Source organism: Pteropus medius, unplaced genomic scaffold, assembly GCF_902729225.1.
Source record: "Pteropus medius unplaced genomic scaffold, Ma_sr-lr_union100, whole genome shotgun sequence".
NCBI lineage: Eukaryota > Metazoa > Chordata > Mammalia > Chiroptera > Pteropodidae > Pteropus > Pteropus medius.
In genome coordinates, this window is record NW_024349519.1 from 28,089,082 (window position 1) to 28,109,524 (window position 20,443).

General features: G+C 54.2%; 1 protein-coding gene across 1 annotated transcript; it reads right to left on the reverse strand.

Moving 5' to 3' along the window:
• Positions 1 to 52: 52 nt before the first annotated feature.
• Positions 53 to 20,443, reverse strand: TECR (trans-2,3-enoyl-CoA reductase). The gene is made up of 13 exons (XM_039882700.1): positions 20,289 to 20,443; positions 3,125 to 3,175; positions 2,364 to 2,415; positions 2,024 to 2,068; positions 1,827 to 1,930; positions 1,637 to 1,752; positions 1,444 to 1,549; positions 1,254 to 1,326; positions 1,119 to 1,162; positions 975 to 1,032; positions 796 to 884; positions 369 to 414; positions 53 to 286 (listed from the first exon to the last, which is right to left on the reverse strand). Exons 1-13 carry the CDS (start codon positions 20,301 to 20,303, stop codon positions 159 to 161), a joined length of 927 nt encoding a protein of 308 aa, XP_039738634.1. The 5' UTR covers positions 20,304 to 20,443; the 3' UTR covers positions 53 to 158.

Below are 20,443 nucleotides of genomic sequence, written 5' to 3' on the forward strand. Positions count from 1 at the left end.
AGTCTCCCCAAAAAGAACACACACAAGTCTCTCAGTCCGCTATGCATAAGTAGGTTTTATTCCATGCGCTGAAGAGCAGTGGTCCTCACTTCTCTCCCAAAAGGACGAGGGGTGGGGGGATGAAAGCCCGGCGGAGCCTAGCCAGTGGGGTGGGCAGCTCAGAGCAGGAAGGGGATGATGGGCATGCGCAGGGGTGGGTAGTCTCGGAATTCCTTCAGGTAGCTGCGGTGCTTGCCCTTGGCCCAGATGGTCATCTGGGTGAAGCCCACCAGGGAGAAGAGGGCCACTGCAGGGCAGAGAAGGGGGTCAGGGAGGGCAGCATGGCCTGGGACGGCAGGGCCCAGCTGAGGGAAGGGGAGCAGGCTCACCTGGGAGACACTGTGTCATGATGGCAAAGCCAATCCAGGACCCCACCTGTAACAGTGGGCAGAGGTGAGGGCAGGCAGGCCTGGGCAGGCCAGCTGTTCTACTGCAGCCTCACCCATGCTGTGGGCCACCTTCCCCCCAACCCTTACTTTGCAAGCAGGGAGTGGAAACCAATCTCTAATGCTAGAGGGATCCTCAGTCAAGGGGGGGAACACATGTCAAAACTGTCCCTCAGCCCCCAACCCCCAGAAGTCCAGCCTTAACACCTCCCAACCCCCAGAGGCCATAGTCTCTCCAGCTCCAGATGATCCAAGTTTGAACTGCAAAAGCAGCTGCTGAGCCAGGGAACCCCCTACTAAGGACTGGACCCTCCAAATGGAACCTGAAGCCCCAGGAGGGAGAGAGGAGGGGAGCGGGGCATGCCCTCACCTCATAGGTGTAGTTGGGGCAGGACACCAGCAGGAAAAGCCATGTGAAGGGGTTCTTAGTGGGGTAGGGGATCTTCCTGGTCTTGGACCCTGATGACAGGATGGGGAGGGCAAGTGAGACCTCCTGGCCCAGCCTGCCTGCCCCTCCCCCCCAACCCCCGCCCAGATAATGTCACTCACCTGCTGGCCGCAGGTCCCGCAGGGCCATGTGGATGGAGAAATTGCCCAGCTGACAGATCTGTCACAAGAGCAGGGTCAGCTCAGAACCCAAAACTCCCCAGACTTTCTCCGCCCCATCGCCCATCCAGTCTGCTTACCACTTACCACAAAGATGGCAAGTGCCAGTTTAACCTGCTGAGCTCCATAGGCTAAAAAGGAAGCAGAGAAGGGAGGCCCATGAGGGGTACCCAGTAGGGGATGGTGGCTCACAGGGGAAGCAGGATCCCCAAAGCCACTTACTGGGGGGCGTGTAGAGAGGGTGGTTGATGTAATAGGCCATCCACGCAGCGAAGCCCCAGTAGTAGGTGCAGTTCTGAAAGGCAGCAGGGCTAGGATGGAGCCTGGCATGAGGTGGGCCTGGGTGGGTGGGGTGAGGCCAGAGGGGGTGGGGCCGGGTGGATGGGCCTGGGACGCTAGGCAGGAGCCTCACCTTGAAGATGTTGCGCAAGGGCATGGTGCCATGAGAGAAGCGATGCACGAAGAGCGTCTCCAGAAGGCGCTTGATGTAGTGGAATGAGTGGCAGATGCAAGCGAGGCTGGGGTAGGGGGAGCCAGTTCAGCGCAGGCCTGTCCATAGGCCTTCCCCCCACACCCCTCCATCCCCTCCAGCCCGGCCCACTCACTGCACCACCGTGTGCCGGCTGGACGTGAAGTCATATTTGTGGCCATAGATGAAGGGCACCCGGAAGTAGAAGAGCAGGTAGATGAAAAGGGGCCCCGCGTACTCTGTCAGGAACACCTGGGAGTACAGGGACAGTTGAGTCATCCCAACGTAGCTGATGGGTGAGGAGGCTGGGCAGGGGTGGGACTCACCGTCACCCAGCTGATCTGGGCCCCCAGGTCTCGGAAGTAAAGTGTGGCCGTGGTACCCACAGGCAGCTTCTGCAGAATATCCTCATCCTTCAGGGACTTGCCCTCTGTGGAGAGACAGGCCAGGGCTCAGGGGCTGCCCAGGCCCTCCCCACTGCCACTGGGGTGTCCGGGAATGGCGAGCGGAGGGCTGTACTCACTAGGGTCCAGACGGAGGGACTGGCGGGCAGGGTACCACTGCGGATCTGTGGGGAGAGCGGGGCGTCACAGTGCACAGCCTGGCAGGGCCCAGGGACCCCACAGCACCTCCCGCCTCCAACAAAGCCCCTGTGGCCTATGTGGCTCCAGGACACGGCCCTAAAGAACATGGGCAGAAGCAGGATGTTGTCCTTCCTAAAGCCCAGCAATGGTATTCCTGCCGATGGCCACACGGGGGCGCCGCTGCAGGCACTAGGGGGAGAGGCTCCCAGGAGGGGTCCCACCCAGAGGCCCCGGCCCAAACAGGCTGCAGAAGGCAGTGTGGCTGGGCCCTGGACTTACGGCTCTTAGTGAAAAGATTCTTGATCTCGGCGATGGTGGCATGGGGCTCCACCTGAGGGAAGCACAGGCCGCAGGGAAGTCAGCCCCATGGCGGGGAGCCCCAACCTCTGATGCAAGATCCCCGCTGGTGACGGGGGATGAACAAGGGCCTGGGTAGCTGCTATGGGAGCAGGAAAGATTAGGGTCCAGGCCCCCGCCCATATGGTGGAGAGGAACAGCAAGGGCGTGCCAGGCTGGGGACAGCAGTGGGCCTAAGGGCCGGTTTTACCAGGCAGCCAGGATGCTCCCAGCTGGCCAGTTTGAGCACAGGAAGCTGGGCCTACTTCTCTGCCTCTCCTCTCCACCCCTACCCCCACCCATGACTCCCTGCCAGAGTGAAGGCCCACAGTCCTGGCCAGACCTCCTTCGAGAAAGAATAAGCCCCGTCCCCTGGCCCAGCCTGCACAGGGGACAGGTCTCAACTCCACCTTCTTCCCAGGCCCGGAAGCCCTGCAAGGTTCACTGAGACAGCTCCACCTCCTCCTGTACCAGGAGGCTTGCTCCTGGCCACACCCAGGGGCCAGGGCTGCCCACTCTACCCCCAACTGGCAGGGGCAGGCCAGGGACTGTACCCCTCAAGCATCCCCCCAGAAGGAGGGGGTGGGGAGTCAGGACACAGGTTGAAAGGTCACTCCCATCTCCCCCGGAACCAGGAGACTCCAGAAGAAATGTGGTCATGGGCCCAGCACCCTGGCCCAGTGCAGCTGGCGCCATGGCCCTACCTTGTCCAAGAAGCACAGCTTCTCCCGTGTCTTCGCGTCCAGAATCTCCACCTCAAAGAAAAGAACGGCCTTTTTAGGTTTCTTGGCCACCTTTGGGGGTGCGGGCCGGGGGAAGCCATTGAGGCCAAAGCTGGGGCCAGGGCCAAGGCTCTGGCTGGCCTCCCGAGCCACCAAGCTCATACTCAGGTCCATGCTGCCCCACTCTGCCTGTGCGGCCAGCAGCCCAAACTGCCAGCCGTCAGCCCCCACCACCAACCTCCCCACGCGCAACGCTCTGGGCCAGGCTGCGCGATCAAATTCTGCCGCGGTGCTGGAAAGGAGCCCACGCCTGCCCTGGCACTGTCACCTCTGTGCAGATGTAACCCGAGTGGCCCCACAGCCTTGCCCAGCTAAATATAAAACTGCCCAGGCTGAGTGCCCCCATGAGCCATGGCACAGGTCTACATGCCGACCCTGGGACTGGGTTACCCTGAAAGTGAGTCTTTCAGTGAACACAGCCCCCAAAGTGCACTGGGGAACAGGGAGATCCCCAGAGGGTGACAAGCCAGCGGGGAGCCCACACCCAGGCGCCAGGCTCAGGCCAGCAGAGTTCACTGGGCTTGAAGAAATCCCAGCTATTTTGAGAATCCACAAGACAGATCATCCATTTCCCCTTCTGAGCTGCAAGAGACACTCGGATTATTTCCCTTGTGCATTTGTGTGCCCAGGGAGGTGATAGATTCCGGAGTTGCTGGTGCAGAAAGACTCTCTCTCTGTGTGGAAAGGGTCAGGAAACCAGGAAGTTTCCAGAAAGCTCCCAGGCCTAAGCTAATGAGGCCTCAGCTCCATCTCCCTGATCTCCCTTTCCACACATTTCTCACTAGATCCACCCAAGCCACGTTCAAAGCCACCTTGCAGACAGTCTTCCTGCAGTGTCGGCCCAACAGCCTTGTCCAGGCCCTGAGCCCCACAAAGTCCAGAGCACACAGCCCGCATGCACGCTCATTCTCCCTGAGCCCCAGGGGGATCTGACCCACTGCACACAGGTCAGAGCAGTGGAGGTGCGAACTGCTGGAGGAGCTGCAGTGAGGGCCTGTGGGCTCACCGATCCCAGGGGCCATGGCAGGCAGGGCTGGGTCTGACCCCAAGTCAGTCACTGGGTGGCAGGTGCTGAGGACCCTTCTCACCCCTGGTGGGCCCTCAGTCAGCGGCAGCACGGGATAGAGGAGCAGGACACGAAACTGCAGGCAGGGCCCAGGCCAGACTCTCTAAAATCATGCCACCCACCTGCTGGTGGGTTCCCTGCAGCTGTAGCCCACTCTGAACAAAGGGGCTCCCCTATATACCCTCTAATGACAGTGAGAAGGGCAGGAAACAAGGTGGTGGCACCCAGGACTGAATCCAGCCCTGCCACACAGTCACTTCTCTCTGGGCCTCAGCCCATGGGCAGATAGGAAGGGTGTACCTCGTGGGTGAGGCTCCCGTGAGACAAGGTGCATGAAGTGCCAGCGTAGTGCCCAACAGATGCACAGTGCCCCAAAACCTTGGGTCCCGTGGAGCTACCACGAAGGGAAGAGTGTGGGCCTGGGTTCAGATCCCAGTCCCTCTGCTGATCTAGCTGATGGCTGCGGTGCCCACCCTCGTCATGGAGAGAAGTGTAGAAGAGAGCCCAGCACCCAAGTCCTGGCCAAGCTGCCTGTTGTCACTGCACTAGAGAGAGCTCTGCCAGGCCGTGTGAACCCCTGAGCCACAAGGCCAGCCAGAGGGAGCACTGGGCCCACCAAGAGGACTCGTAGGAGAGGGAAGGGGCACACTCAGAATGTGCCAGAAAGGGCTAGAATAGCAGGGCCCCAGGCGGGCACAGGGCCTGCCCCGTGGCTGTAGGTATATTAATAGTTGCCGCGTCCCAAGCGGGCAGTGCCCACATGCCTTCGCAGCTCATGTGGTCACAGGAAGGCAGCACCGCGCCTCCAGAGAGACCAGGCCTCCGAGTTCCTGCTGAACCACTCAACAGCTTAAAATACAACCAGCCCCTCTCCCTGCCTGCCATCTGCTGGGGGAGGGCCGAAATCCTACCCTCCCCACAACTGGGCACCGCACCAGGGCCTGGGAGGAGAGGACAGCCCATCGGGGGCCCCAACTGGCTGCCGGGAGAGGTAGCTGGACAGCAGGAGGAGGCAGCCAGGAGAAGGGCCGCACTCCCAGCCGCAGCCGTACTGTGCCCAAAACTGCACCCAGGCCGGGGAAGAGGAGCGGCTGAGCCTCACAAAGGTAAGCCCGGCCCTCGGGGCAGCACCCAGGGGCCCGGCCCACCAGGCTGGAGGCTGCCCCGGCTCAGGGCCACCGCAGCAGGATCGGTCCTCACTTCCCATTTCCTGCCCCCAAATCCTGGGACCCAGCAGCCATCTTCATCCCAAGAGAGGTCTGAAAGGCCCAGGGGGTCGGGGAGAGACCCAGGATCTCTCTGTACTATTTGTACAGCTTTCTGAGCCTCTATAATTATTCCAAAATAAAAAGTTAAATGAAAGTTACGCTAGGTGGAAAAACACAAAAGTTTTGCTAGGTGAAAGAAGCCAGACACAAAGTGTCACATATTTATAATCCAGGGAGACAGAAAGCAGGCTGGTGGTTAGTTGCCCAGGGAGTGTCGACTAATAGAGACTTGGTCTCCTTTTGGGGTGATAGAAAGCTGTGGAACTAGATAGAGGTGGTGGTTACATGGTGGCTGTGAATGTACTAAATGCCACTAAACTATTCACTTTTAAATGGTTAATTTTGTTATGTGAATCCTAATAAAAATTTTAAAGGCGGCGGGGGCGGGCATCTAACAAATAGGCCCCACTGTCTATCAAAAAAAAAGCTCTACAGGCAGAGAGCAACAGAGGTTCCCCACTCCCCCACCCCAATCCCAGACCGGGAGAGAGCCTAAAATGTGGGGGGACCCATCAGCTGCATTCTCTCAGTCATCGGGCCCTGAGCTCACCCCCCACCCCCACCAACACTGCAGCCACCCCACCCTCCTGCCTCACAATGCCCAAGCACACCTCCCACGCCCTATGCTTCACACACACACACCCAACATGCCTGCCCAGGCCTGAGGCAGCCTGGCGTGGGGACCGAGGGCAGGCCCAGGACTGAGATCAGACAGCGCAGATAGCTGCTGAGCACAGAAGGGGAGGCCGCAGGCCCAGGCCCATCCCTGGGGAGAAGGCGGGCTAAGGGGCAGGGAGGGGGCAACACATTCTACTCTATGGATGAATGAAGCGAGGCCTGTGAGGGGATCAATGGCCTGAGGTCCCCCAATGGCTGCAGGCAGGGAATGTGGCCCTGGTGGCCTACAAGGGACAGAGGACAAGAACAGACCAGGCACCCCAGCCTAGCCTAGGGCACATGCAATGATAGTTCCACCCAGACAAACTCCCACTCAGGGCCCAGGCAACAGCAACTCGTTGCAGCACAAGTTGGTGGGGCGGGGGAGGACCAGGACAAGGGGCAAGGCCACAGCCCACGCTGCAGGAGAGGCAGGGGCCATGCTGTGGCTTTCCCTAGCCCAGGGGAAAGTACCCAGAGCCACTGCCCAGTGGCAGGGCCCCCGTGGCCTTCACAGTCTTCATGGAAATAAAGATGTTACTGATCAAGGTAGCAATAGCAGAAAGAGGGGCACCGTTTCCTGAGCACCTGCTCTGAGTTAGAACCACTGCCCAGAGCTGTCAGGGAGGCAACGCTCCAGGGATGGACCCTGTCTGGCAATAAGAAAACCAGAGAGCAGTTTTGCAACTGTAGGAGAGGCTTAGGGCCTTTGCATGTGCTGTTCCCACTGCCTAGAACACTCTACCCAGACTCGACAGGGCTCTTCCCTCACCTCCTCTGGCCTTCAGACAACTTTTCAGTGAGGCCCTTCCTGACCATCAACTTAAAATATCCATCCCCAGACATTTACCACCTGCCTCGCACCGGGCTGTCAATCATTTCCAAGGCCTGGAACACAGCCTGGCACAGAGCTGTGCTCTGTAAACCTGTGTGAGGCACCTGGCCAAGGACTCACCTATTTCCTGGCTGTGTGGCCCTAGACAAGCTACTCTTCTGAACCTCTATTTCCTCATCTACAAAGGGACTACCTCCCCTAGGGTTACTGTAAATTTTAGAGATAATAACCACCAAAAAAAAAAGTACATAAACATATCCAGTCTAGAATAAATCTTATAAAGAATATATATAATATAGACCAATACTAGTGAAATAGCACTGCTAGATGCCCAGGGAGCCAGGCCCCTTCTCCCCAAATCCTGACCACGGCCATGAAGGGGCCCATCGACAGGACACCAAGGTCAGAGAGGTGGTGCAAAGATGCTTCATCCAGCTGCTGACAGTCAGCCGAACCCTAACAATAGCAAGACACACGTGGGTGGGAGAGCTGGGGCGGTGCCATCGCTACTACAATTCACCACTGTGCAGAAGGCTGCCACATCTCTGCTGCCCCCTTGTGGCCCCAGCTTACATCCCACCCGCTAAAAGGGCAAAGGCAGCGAGCGGCATTGCTCCAGTTTCAAGTTCCCGACTCCAGCACAGGATGGGACCAAGATGGGACCAAGAGAAGGAGCGCTAACCCCAGCTCTGCCACTGACCAGCCACTGCCCCACATTCATTCATTCCTGCCCCCCTTCTTCCCATGCCTGGGCACTGCAGTGAACAAAACCCCAGGGGACCTGAATTCCAGTCTGTACGTGCAGGGGGATAGGGAACAAGGGGCAGGGGCATGTTTTGTCACCAAAGGTGTGAAGAAAAAGAGAAGGGGCATAAGGAGTGGGGAGGATGACCATTTTAGAGTGGTCAGGGAAGGCTTCCCTCAGAGAGGGGCATCTGAGCAAAGGCCAGCAGAAAATGAAGGAACAAACCACACACATGTCTGGGGAAAAGTGTTCCAGGCAGCAGGAATGGCAAGTTCAAGGACCTTAATGCTGGACGGTGCCTAGCATGTTTGTGGAGCAGAAAGGAGGCCACGTGGCCTGAATAGAGTAAGCAAAGGAGTCAGAGGATATGAAGACAGGGAGGGGACTGGGACAGGTCATGCCAGGCCTTGTGGGTCACAGGGAGGACTCTGGCTTTTACTGGGTGAAGTGAGAGCCATGGAGGGTCTGCAAGGGATGTGACTTGACCCAAGTGTTCACAGGTGCCCCCTGGGAATTGGGAGACCAGGGTAGAGGCGAGGATAGAGGCGAGGATTGGGGTGAGAAGGGAGAATTCTGGACAGACTATGAAGGTGGAGGCAAAAGAATCTGCTGATGATTTGCATGTGGGGGTGAAGAGGAAGGGGAAACCTGATTCTATCTGATCCCCATAAGGGAGAAGCAGTGAGCAGGAGGGCGGTAGGAAGATCAGGAACCACCTAAGCCCAGGTAGGAAGAGTCAAGTTTGCAACTGCTATTCCACTCCATGTAAGCCACCAGGCAGACACAACACACAGGACCCAGGCACCAGTGCCAGGAGCCCAGGCCACTCTCAAGTCTCAGTTTCCCCCTCTTTACAAACACGGCCAGCCCAGTGCTTTCCAGGCTTCTCCCATCTGTAAACCAGGCTCAGGGGCCTCATGGTGGAGTCCTCATCCAGGGCGTGAGGCGAGGGGCTGGCATAGGCAAGAGTCAGCTTGGATTCCAGGTCACCCTCATCACCTCCCACATTTGCACCTGGAACTTCCGTGTGTCCTAAGATGGGACCTGCCCAATGGAGTCAGGTGAGGACAGACAGCCTGGAACAGCAGCAGCTTCCCAGCCACATCTTCTCATCCCCTCCTTTCATCTTTACGGTGGCTGAGGGAGCAGAAGCCAGGAGCTCTGTTTCAGATAAGGAAGCTAAGTTTCAAGGGGTGCAGGACACACCCGGGTCATGCAAACGACCAACCCCACACCCCCATCACACACAGGTCTCTGGGGCTGCAGCTCAGCCAGTGTACACTCTACAGTGGTCCCCACGCACAGATGGCACAGAGTAGCACACCCTGCTTCTAGAGGGCTCTCTGGGACCCCACCAGGGACTGCCTGCCAGGAAAGGGCCCTTCAAATGGGCTGCCTTGTGCTGGGAAGCCTGGCACCACCCTGCTAGTGCTTACATGGGGCGTGTGGGAGAGTGTGTACCTTGATGGACGACATCTTCTTCCGAGGCTGGGACACAAGAGGCCTACTATGGGTGCAAACCCTGCTCAGAGCAACCTAGGATTCCAGGCAAAGACACAAAGGACCTGGCAGGTCCTTCAGCCAGCCAGCCAGGGCATGCACAGCTCCCACTCAGGACACAGGGGCTGCCACACCCAGAAGATGGCAGCCTGGCCCATCTCAGCACCTGGTCAGCTCACCTGCTTCACCAATGCAGAGGCCTGAGTGCACTCACCCGGACTCAGCAGCTCAGCACGCCTGGCTCTCTTTCCTTCGCACTTTCCAGAAATATCAGTCACACTGTTCCTGCCAGCGCAGCTGAGAAGACCTTGGGCTCAGCTGCCAGGAAGCCAACACAAGCCACACCTGCTCAGCCAGAAATACCTCTTTCCCCAGTGGCCTTGCCTCATGACCCCGTTTCTCCAAGGTGCCCACGGTAGTTGTGGTGGGACCAGAATGTCATCACCCAGGCTGGGAAGGGCAGAGGCTGACTACCCACTCCCAGGTCCCCAGCCAGCTCCCACCACCTATGCCCACTGGCCAGATGAAGGGTGCCAGGGTCTGAATGCCAGTATCACTGGGCTGTGGGACCCAGGGTCAGGAGAAGCTGGCAGGGCCCCCATGCAGCCTGGTAGCATCTAGACTCAAAGGACGTTCTTCGGGTGCTCAGGTGCCCCCTGGTTGGTTCCTGCAACCACAGAAGACCCAAGATGAAGGGGACACTGGACCAACACAGCAAGGACTCTGGGTCTCGAGCCTGGCACCCATAACCCATGCACCTCTCTGGGTGCCTGTTCCATTTGAAAGTGCCACCATGAGTAATATGTATCAGATGCTGACCTCGTGCCAAGGACTGTGCTAGGACCTTCACTTGCATAACTCACCTATCTTCACTTGGGCCTGTGACCCCAGTGAGGTGTCTCAGATAACTGGGGCTCAGAAACGAGGGGGCCCTCGCCCAACACAAACAGCCAGGAAGTGCCAGAGCCAACACTAACCCAGCCTGCTTGGGCCCACAGCCCCTGCTCCCCGCTACAATGCAACAGTCGTCCCTCTGAAGAGCAGGACTAAATGCGGACAGAAAAGGGAAGGGAAATCCTGGATCCAATTCTCCTTGCCGACACGCCAACTCCAGCACGCTAGTCTTGGAAGGTCCAGATTCTGCACAATACGCCACCTCCACAGGGAATGCCCTGCAGGGGGGCCTGAGGGCTGAGCCTCCTCCCGGGCCTCAGCCTCCCTTGGCCCTAGTAGAGTCAGGCCATACTGAGGGCAAAAGACCTGTCACCTCCTGACATCACACAAAGGGGCCCAAGCAGGCCCAGCAGCTGGCCTAACACTTCCTGCACATTTTCCTGTCGCAGGCTAAGGCCATCAATGCGCCCAGAATAGCAGCACCACAGGAGGGCCAACACTGAGCAAGAGACAGTGCTGCAGAGGCCAGAGCCAGACAAACCTTCCCTGCCTAGGCCTTGGGTTCTCCATCTGGATGTTTGTAAGAGGAGCAGTGCAGAAGCCCCACCCAGTGGTCCTGAACCTTGCCTGCCTGTGGGACAACTGAGACAAGGAAATCCGGATCTCTGATGGGGGCCCAGTATCCATAGCTTCAAAAGCTCCCAGGTGACAGATAGAGGCGGACCTTCAACCTGGGCTGCCTTCCTCAAACAGACCGCTGCCCTTTGGAAAAAGCCGAAAACCTTTACCACAACTAATGCAGCTCTCCCGGAGCCTCCCAGTGGGGCCTTAGCCAAACCCAAGACCCAGCCTCCACCTCCACCGCCTCCTGCTGACCCTCTTAGATTGTCAGTTACCCCACTTTACAGAGGAGGAGGCCGAGGCTCAGAAGTTACCAGCCCAATGGTACACAAGCTAAATGCTCCAGAGGCAGGATCTCATCTGATTTTGGTCCTTAGGAACTGAATGCTCTTCCCTCAAGGCTGTCCCAGGCCCCAGACCCCCAAGGGATGGCCCACATCTATACCCCTGCATTCCCTGGCCAGATCAAGGTTAGTGACATGTGGTCTCCCTCTATATCTCTGGGCAGGAAGGAGCTACTGGATCAGAAAGCTGGAAGAGGCCAAAGACACTGACCCCTGTGGACACAGGCTGACCAGAGCTGCAGGAGGAGCTCATCCAGGCCGATGCCCCCACCAGAGCCCGGCACTCCCAGCGCGAGTGCAGCAGGCAGGTTAGTCCACCCCCAGGAGCTCAGCTTGTGTAACAGCCAGTCTGAGATCCACAGGGCCAGCCTTATACACACCTCCCGCACACTCACAACATGCCAGACACAGAGGCACATCCTCCACGTGAATTATCTCCTTTACTAGTAATACCCCTTTGCAGATGAGGAAACAGTCTTGTCCATTCACTGCACATACAGACTGAACATCTACTACATGCCAGGCACTATTAAGGGCTCTAGGGATTTAGCCGTGGAAGGAGACAGAAATCCCTGTCTGCATGGAGCTGACATTTTAGTCAAGGAACAGAGACAAATAAATAGTTCAACATATTAGAAGATGACATGTGCCCTAGGAAAAGGGGACAGGGAGTGGCAGGTGAAGTGGGGCGGGGGGGTGCAGTTTTATATGAAGTGGTCAAGAAAGGCCTCCCTGAGGAGACGTTGAGCCAAGCTCGAAGGCAGTAAAGAGCAGTTCAGAAACCTGGGGAGAACATCCAGGCAGAGGAGTGGCCTGTGCAAAAAAGCCCAGGGGTGCAGCAAGCTTGGGGTGCTCAAGCAACAGGGCAGAGGCCTGTGTGGCTAGAGGGAGGGGGCAAGGAAGGAGTTGGAGGAGGTGACGGCAGGGTGGTGGGAGTCGTGCAGGATTTCACAGACAGGGTGAGGGCTTTGTCTTCTACTTCAAGTAAGGTGAGAGCCACAAAGAGTTCTGGGCAGAGCAGAAACATGACCTGACTTGAGTCCTTAAAGGGCCCCTCTGGACAGTAGGGGAATAGGGTGGAAGCAAGAATCCCAATATGAGGCTATGGGAATAACTCTAGCACGATAAAGGATGGCTTAGAACAAGGGGTCAGCAAACTATGGCCCACAGGCCAATTCTGGTCCGCTGACTGCCTGTTTGTATACAACCTAAGAATGGCTTTCACACTTTTAAATGGTTGAAAAATCAAAAGAAGCCTATTTCATGACATGTGGAAATTATATGAAATTCAAATGTCAGTCTCCACAAAGTTGTATTAGAATATGGCCACGTGCATTGGTTGACATATCACCCAGAGTTGCTTTTGTTACAACAGCTACTTCATTAGGAACCCCTCCACTGTTTACGTGAAAGGAAAGACTTGTGACCCAGTCTCCAGGGACTGGCGTCACTCACTTTCTCACCCCATGCAGGTCCCCAGGAGCCAAGTTGCATGGAAGGCATTACCCATTCAAGGTGGGAGATCCAGGCCCCATCTCCCCGTCTAGCCTCACCCCCTGAGCTCCCCATCTCCTGGGCCTTTCCCTGGCCCAGAGGAATTCCAAGCCCATCAGACCTTCTAGAACGTACGAGTGGCACAGTCACCCCATTCCCTGTGCTCCTCAGGGGCCACAGGCCCAGGCCGGGGAAACAGCACAGCCCCAGAAGCCACGGCCCGCACCCAAAGCAAGGATGTGCTTGCTGCACAGAGATATGTGAAGGGCATAACCACGTACGGAGGGCATCTGGAACCTCCAGATGAGGTTTTTTTTCTGCTGACTGAGAAGTTCGGTTCTTCATTTGTTCAGCAAACGCTTGCTGAGCCTATCCATGTGCCAGCCCGTGCTAGGTGCTAGGCTTGGGGATGAACAGAAAGACCTGTGTGTGCAGGGTGCTGGGATACAGTGGAAAGCACAGCCGAGGGAGGCCATGCCTATGGGCCTGCTCACGCTCAAGGGGAACACAGGCAAAGCATTTATCACGTAACATGATCAGCACGTACCAGGCGCCATGAAGAAAAGAAAGCAGAGCAGGGGGCCAGAGTGCCACAGGTGGTGGTCAAGGAAGGCCCTTCTAAGGAAATACGATTTGAGCAAAAGCAAGAGGCTCCCGGGGGGAACTGCAAAGGCCCTGAGGCAGCACAGAGCTTGGCGGGGCTTGGGAAGCCAGAGCAGAGTGAGCTCTAGGGCAAGCAGCTGAGCAAGAGGCTGAAAAGGATGTTAAGAGAAGCAAGTAGGGAAGACACCAGAGTGCCACAACCTGGTCAGGTTTTGAGAAGGATCCGTCTTGCTGCTAGGGGGCAAGCGCAGAAGCAGAGACAGCAGTGAAAGTCTCGAAAACAACCCAGGCCAGAGACTCTGGTGGCTTGGACTGGGGCACAGACATGGCAACTGGTGAAAAAGACACCCTAGTTCCAGGATCCTGAGCTGTCACTGATTCAAAACTAGATGCTGACTTTTAAGGGAAAAAAACTTCCTATGTCAGCATAAGATAGACAGACAGACAGACACACACACACACACACACACACACACACACACACACGTCAATCATAAGATATATCCCAACTTAAAGAACATAAAAATACCGCAAGGAAAAATGTGCATCTTGAGATGAAGACAGGAAGGCAGTAACAAGTGTAAGACGATTCGGCAGAAGGGTACAGGTTTTCTGAAATGTTTATCAGGCCTAGCCGAGTCTACAAGAGAAAGGTAAACTGAGAGAAGATTCCGGCCCTAGCTCTTGAGAGAGGGATCCAGGAAGACACCCACAGCGGTCTTCCCGCCTGCAGTGGTACCTGTGAGCCCCATAGGTTTCCACCCACTCTGCTCTGCCCCTCTGGTTGAGAGTGAAATGAAGCAAGAGGAAAGGGTTCCAGGAGTCTTGACATGGACGTCCTTCCCCACACTTTCTCCGTGAATGATGCATGTTCCCAGGCCCAAATGGCTTCATGTCACTAGAAATGCTCCTGTCCACTGAGGCCCCAGGTGAGCCAGAATATGGCAGAAGGTACAGCTCCTGGGCCCCTGGAGGAGCCTGGTAGGAAATATTCTTGGGGCCTGATGATCATGGCTTAGCACTTCCCACAGGATCCCCATCCTATCCTTACTGGACAACTCAGAATTCAGATCACTTTGGGTCAAAAAAGGGGGGGAAAATAGCCAACTCCAAAATAACTTAAGATGGGCGGTGACCAGCTTCATAACAGAAGGGAGCCCAGGCTAACAGAGTGAAGCTACATGTGCTCCAAGCCAGAAATGCCGGTCCATGAAGCAGCCTTGCACCCCGTGTGCAAGGGTCCCTTCCCTTGAGTTGCAGTGCCTTTTAGGGGGATATCAAGAATATGGTTAACCATATGAGCCCACCTGGCATCTTGCTCTGTAGGTCAGTGTCTCTAGCAAACGTTCATAATCACTCACTCTATGTCTCCTGGCCCCACTAGGGACCAGGGATAAAGGGGAGAATGAGGGGCTCGCACAAATGAACACGCTACCCGCTATTCAAAGGTGCTAAGTCTATACAGAGAACTAAAACAGGAGAGGTGACAGGGTGATGAATGTGGCCTGGCTGGGTCAGGGGGAGTCTCTCAGAGGAGGTGACACTTGAGCTGAGACCTGAATGACAGGATTCCCAGACAGGAGGAGCGGAACTGCTTCTCCTGAAACCGTCCTGGCACTGGGGTTCCCCAGCCCAACCCCAGCCCTGTCCTCTGTGGGTCCCCCACCGCCAACCTGGAGATTTTGTTAGATTTGATTCTTGGGAACAAACAGTATTCAGTAATATACTGTTTCAGACCATACATCTCCCTAAGAACTCTGATATTACCCCCATTCTGCCCCTGCTGAGTCAGACTCCTGGGGTGCTGGGAGAGAGCTTCTCCCCACAAGAAGACTGGAGACTCTGGCTGTAACCGCTCAAGCTTCAACCTGCTTCCTGATGCTCCATGCAAGCGCTAAACCGCCCTCCCCCAAACCTGGCCAACCTACACCCACTAAGGACAGGCACTGCTTCCACAGGCCCCACCACACAACTGGCCTGACCCTGGCCAGTGCTCCCTGGTCCCTTTAAACAAGGAGAAAAAAAAAAAAGAATTCAGAAGGGCCAGGGGAACAGCACAACTCTGCAGTCTTCCTGGCTGACTGAATGGTCCAGGGACTCTGCTTACATAAGAGCCTGGTTCGAGCAGGGACAGGGCTGTGCTAGCCTGCCAGTCACTGCAAGCTACTGAAAAGGCCCTTTATCCCTCAGAGGATGGGTAAGCATCATGGTCCATCTCTAACCAACCATGGGACTCGGGGGCAGGTGAGCCCCAAACCCCCCCACAACGCACTTGTCAATGAGAAACTACCCTGAACATTTACATAACAAACACATAACACAAGTTCCCCAACCCCCGACTTAAAAATAAACCACCCTCTGGAAGTTAACCTTTTAGGTAAAATCAACAAGCAAAAGGGACTTTCATCATTCTTGAGATAAAGTCCACCGGCAGTTGGGTGGCTACAAAGCCCTGCCTGACCAACTTAATCTCCTGATGGGGGACACCCAAGAAGTCTGGCCTCCAGACCTCTGCAACAGTTGTTCCCCTCCCTCTCCCCGAAGGGCGCCCCGCTCCAGGCCTCACTTAGATGATAGACCTTGATGGCAGAGCTGTGGTTCATTTATCCCAGTATTCCCAGTATTCCCAGCATTCCCAGCTTGTAAAGAGAAAAAAAGAATATGTTGGAACAAATGAACTAATGAAGAAGGGATGGATTGGAAAACAGATACACGGAGCCCCACGATAGGAGAATGCCTGGACCAATAGAACCTGCAGGCTACCAGTGGGGGGAAGGGTGGACCCAGGTGCTGACTTGACAGTTCCCACTACAGGGGTGACTTCAATGTGTGTGACATTAAAACTGATCACTGGTGTCTGGGCTTCTTCCTCCATCTTCTGGGAATATTATTAGCACGAAGCCATCTCCAGAAACCTGATCAGCCTAGTTCATTGACAATTTTTGAGGCATTCAAGAGGCCACATGCAGAGAGCACTTCAGGTGGCCTCACTGAGGCAGCTCAGTGATTTGTCCTTATTCATCTAATGCTTTGTAACTTGACCGCAGGCCAGGAAACGTGTGAGGCACTTCATACTTCCCAGTGACCCTCCGAGACAGGTGTCCTCATCCTGGCTTCATGGGTGAGAAAACTGAAGCTTAAGCAAGTGAAGTAACTGTCCCACGGGCAGACCCAGCGGTCTCCACAGGCCCCATCCTTCAGGACCACAGGCTTCATTCCTGCCTCAGTGCATGACACCGGGGCGCATCCACAGCAAAGGCCATTTTGGGTCTGGTAGAATTGGGCTCTGCCATTCACTGTGTGACCACAGGCGTGTCACTTTGCTTTTCTGTGCCCCAGTTTCGCCACTTGTCAAACAGGGATAAGAACAGTACCTACTTCATAAATTTGTTGTGAGGGTTAATGAGTTACTAGATAAAAAACACTTAGAGTGAGCACTACATTGGTAGTGGCTTTGTTATTATTATTGTGATGCTATGGCTATCCCCCCATATTCGAACATTCTCAGCTGCCACTGTCAATGACAGCAAGAAGTGTTAATATCTAGCCTGAACTTAACCAACCAGCTCTGACCTTTCTCACCCGGCCAAACCTGTCAGTCAAAGTACAGGGATTCCTAACCAAACAACCTTGTCACCAGAGGTACGAGCATATTCCCCACTCAGGGCTGTCAATCCTCTATCTTCTCTCTTCTCAGGAACCAGTCATTCCAGAGGCTCTGCTGGGCTCAGGAGCACCTGCAGTTCCAGCCAGTGTGGCTCAGTTGCTCCAGCCAGAGTGCACCCTCACCCATCACACAGCTCCTCCACATCAGCCCCCGACCCCCGCTCCACCTCAGCCCCATCCAGCAGCAAGTAGGTCAGCAGAGCTTGCTAAATGTTAGCTACGGTACGCATCTGCTCACCTAACGCTCACTAGAGTAATAACCCCTTGAAGTCATAACCCCATGAGGTAGGGACCATTATGTCCCTCTCATCCTCCCACCAAGGATGCTGTGTCCTCAGAAACATGCAGGCCACCAGCTGCCTGGGGCAGCATCATCAGGGGGGATCCATGGCAGGCACAGAAAGCAGAGACAGGCAAAATCCTTCCTGGCTCTGTGACTTTGAGCAATTTAATTCTCTGAGCCCATATCCCTATGACACCATTAATTTTCACCTTCTTACTCAGTTTTCTGGCTCTAAATAATTGTCCCATGACCAGAACTCTAGTTCCAGAACTTTCACGTACTTATTCCTGTGGAGACAGCTGAAGCAATAACTTGCCTGAGGCAAGGCACTCTCTTGATCTAAGATTATAAGCAAACTGGGCACCAACAGAGCTACCCTTTGGGCAGGGGTAGGGGGGGCGGGGAGCAGTGGAAGATCCTAAATGAGGACAGTAGGTATCCCCAGATGATTACGCTTTCTCCCCTCAAGGTACCCAGCTGTGGAGGGGAATGAGTAGTGACTTGGGCTCTGGGTGACTGAAAGGGACTAATTCTCATGGGAATTAACAGGCTCATTTACACGATGCAATAGCTGTTTTTTCAGTTGCTACTGGCATCATTACTTTGATCTCTTATCTGCAACGGCAAAAACAATTTTTAAAAAAATCCAATAACCTGAGATAAGCAGTTCCCTCATCCATCTTGTTCTGATCCCAAGACAATTCCCAAGGCTTGCTCTGGACTTGTAAGAGCCAGCTTCGGCCAGGGCCCAAGGGCGACCTGTCTCAATTAGGCCACTGAAGGGATACATTTTTCATCTCAGATCACAAAGGGGAGATTGATTGGCAGTGACAGCAGACTGTCATCAAAACAATAACAAATCTCCCCTCAAACTGGAATCCTAACTGCCATAATATCAGATATCAGTCCTGGTTAACTTGCTATGTGACACTGCTGTGAGTCCGGCACCTTTCTGTGCAATACTTAAATCACCTGTAAACTGCACTTCCTCAGGAGAAACCTCTGGAGGCCACAAAGGTCTTTTGAAGGAGGTTAACCTCTCAGTGGACAAGGAGTCACTTGGAAGGAGGGACACAGTCCCAAATAGAAATAAATTTTTTGATGTGGATAGGAGCTGACAGCTTTTTTCAGCCTTTATTAAAAATGAGTGAAAGCATGCTTGCTATTTTCATAGATCTGGCAGCAAACACCTGGAGTAAAACTAACCTTACTTTCGGTGCAAACTGGGCTGGGAAACGACTGCTCCTCCCACACAGAAACTCTGTGGCTATCATCACGGTGCGTACTTGGCAAATGTTAGCAGAGAATGATAACAGGAGAACATAGCAAAATAACTGTTTTTTTTTTTACTCCAAAGTCACTTTGAACATCGGGTTTGAAGTTCCTCCTTCCTTCTGCTAAGGAAAAAGTTTAAGGTAAACCATGTCCTCCAGTTCAACCATGAGTCTCAGGCTGTGGCCACCCCAAGGTCCTCAAAGGCCTACTTTACGTGACTGCTACTAGCAAAAATTAAAATTAACTCCATTTTCAAAATGCCACATGAATCTTTCAATCTGCATCTTTTAAAATGAATGTGGCTTTTTCTCCGGGGTTACAGAGAGTTTGAAAAGTTAAATTATGTTAGAACTTTATTCTATAATCTTAAAGTTGAATGGGTATCATGTCGAAAATGATCGAGAACTTATGCGTTAAAGGTTTCAAAAGATTCTGAGTAAACTATCAAAAATAATAATAATAAAGGAGGCAGGTAGAGGTAGCGGTATTCAATTTGTGAATAAAAACAATTAATCCCTCCTTCCATTTATATGGAGTACTTAGTTTAGTCAAATTCATAGAAACAGAAAATAGATTAACAGTTGCCAGGGGCTGGGAAGAAGAGGGAATAGGAGGTTAGTGCTTTATAGGTACAGAGTTTCAGTTTTGCAAGATCAAAAGAAAAGAGCTCTGAATGTGGATGGTGGTGATGGTTGCACAACAGTGAGAATGTACTTAAAGCCAACGAACTGTACATTTGATAATGGTTAAGATGGTAAATTTTATGTTAAATTTATTTTACCACAAGTTTTTAAATTGGGGGCGGGGGGGACAAGAATTCTCTAGACCTGTTAATTTTCATGTGGGGACCAGCATGGTATAGTGGTTAGCAACTCAACTCTGGAGTCTTGAGTTTCTTTCTGTTTTCCATTTACTAACTGGGAACCTTTGGGCAAATCACTTAACATCTCTGAGACTGTTTCTTCTTCTACAAAAACCACAATAACAATAGTTAATAATAGTCTACATCAACGGCTGTGAGGATAAGAGAATGAGGCAACAGAATCTCATTAGCACAAGAGTACTTGCTAAAACATTCTTTAAATTTTTAATAAGTTTATTATTTAATGATAGTTACTTAAAAGTCAGATCACTTAATGTTAATAAATGGTAACAAAATTATTATCAGCTAGGTCGATAAGTGCATCGGAAGGCTTTATTTTACGGGAAAGAGGCCCAGGTTAGGAATCAGAAGATAGGCTTCAAGAGTGGCTGTCAGCCTGAGATTTCTCCTCAGTGACAGAAAGCGGTTGACAGAGATGACCTCTTAGATTACCAGAAAGCCAGATCAGCTTTAGTGCTTGCCGGAAGCCAGCCTTGGCAGCATCTCCCACATCTCCTAAGCTTCTTGGGGACGTCCCAGGCAAGGGAAGGGGTCCAAAGGTCGTGCCAGAGAGGGCTGATTGCAAAGCCCCTTCTTAATCCTCAGGCGGCAGCATGGTGCAAGACTTGTGCAAGACATGCTCGCATCCGGAGCAAGGGTCCCACACCCTCCCTCCTCCCCCGCCAAAGTCTGCAACTCTGCCCGCTAGGTGAGCTACAAGAAACGTGCAAGCTTCCCAGGTACTGTACAGACCCCAGAAAAAGAAAACCCCATTACAGCCTTGGTTGCGGAATTATAAATACCTCCCCCGCACATGCGCACTGCAATTTACGAATGGCCCCAGGGCACAACCGCGCCCACTGCGCCTGCGCCGTCCGGCTACCCCTCCGGACACAGGACAAGAAAAAAGGATCCCCTGGTTCCACAAAGAAAAAGTTTGGAGCAAAGAAGTTGCTCGTTCCTCGTTTCTTACCTCGTGGTGTTTCATGACTCCTATACACAGCTGCTGCTGCTCCTGCTGCCGCTGCTGCCTAACCGCACGCAACGCAGCACAGGTCCCTCACGCGCTCGCAACCGCCGCGCGAGACTACAGCGGCTCTGCGTACGCCCCTCCCCTCCCTGCCGCGC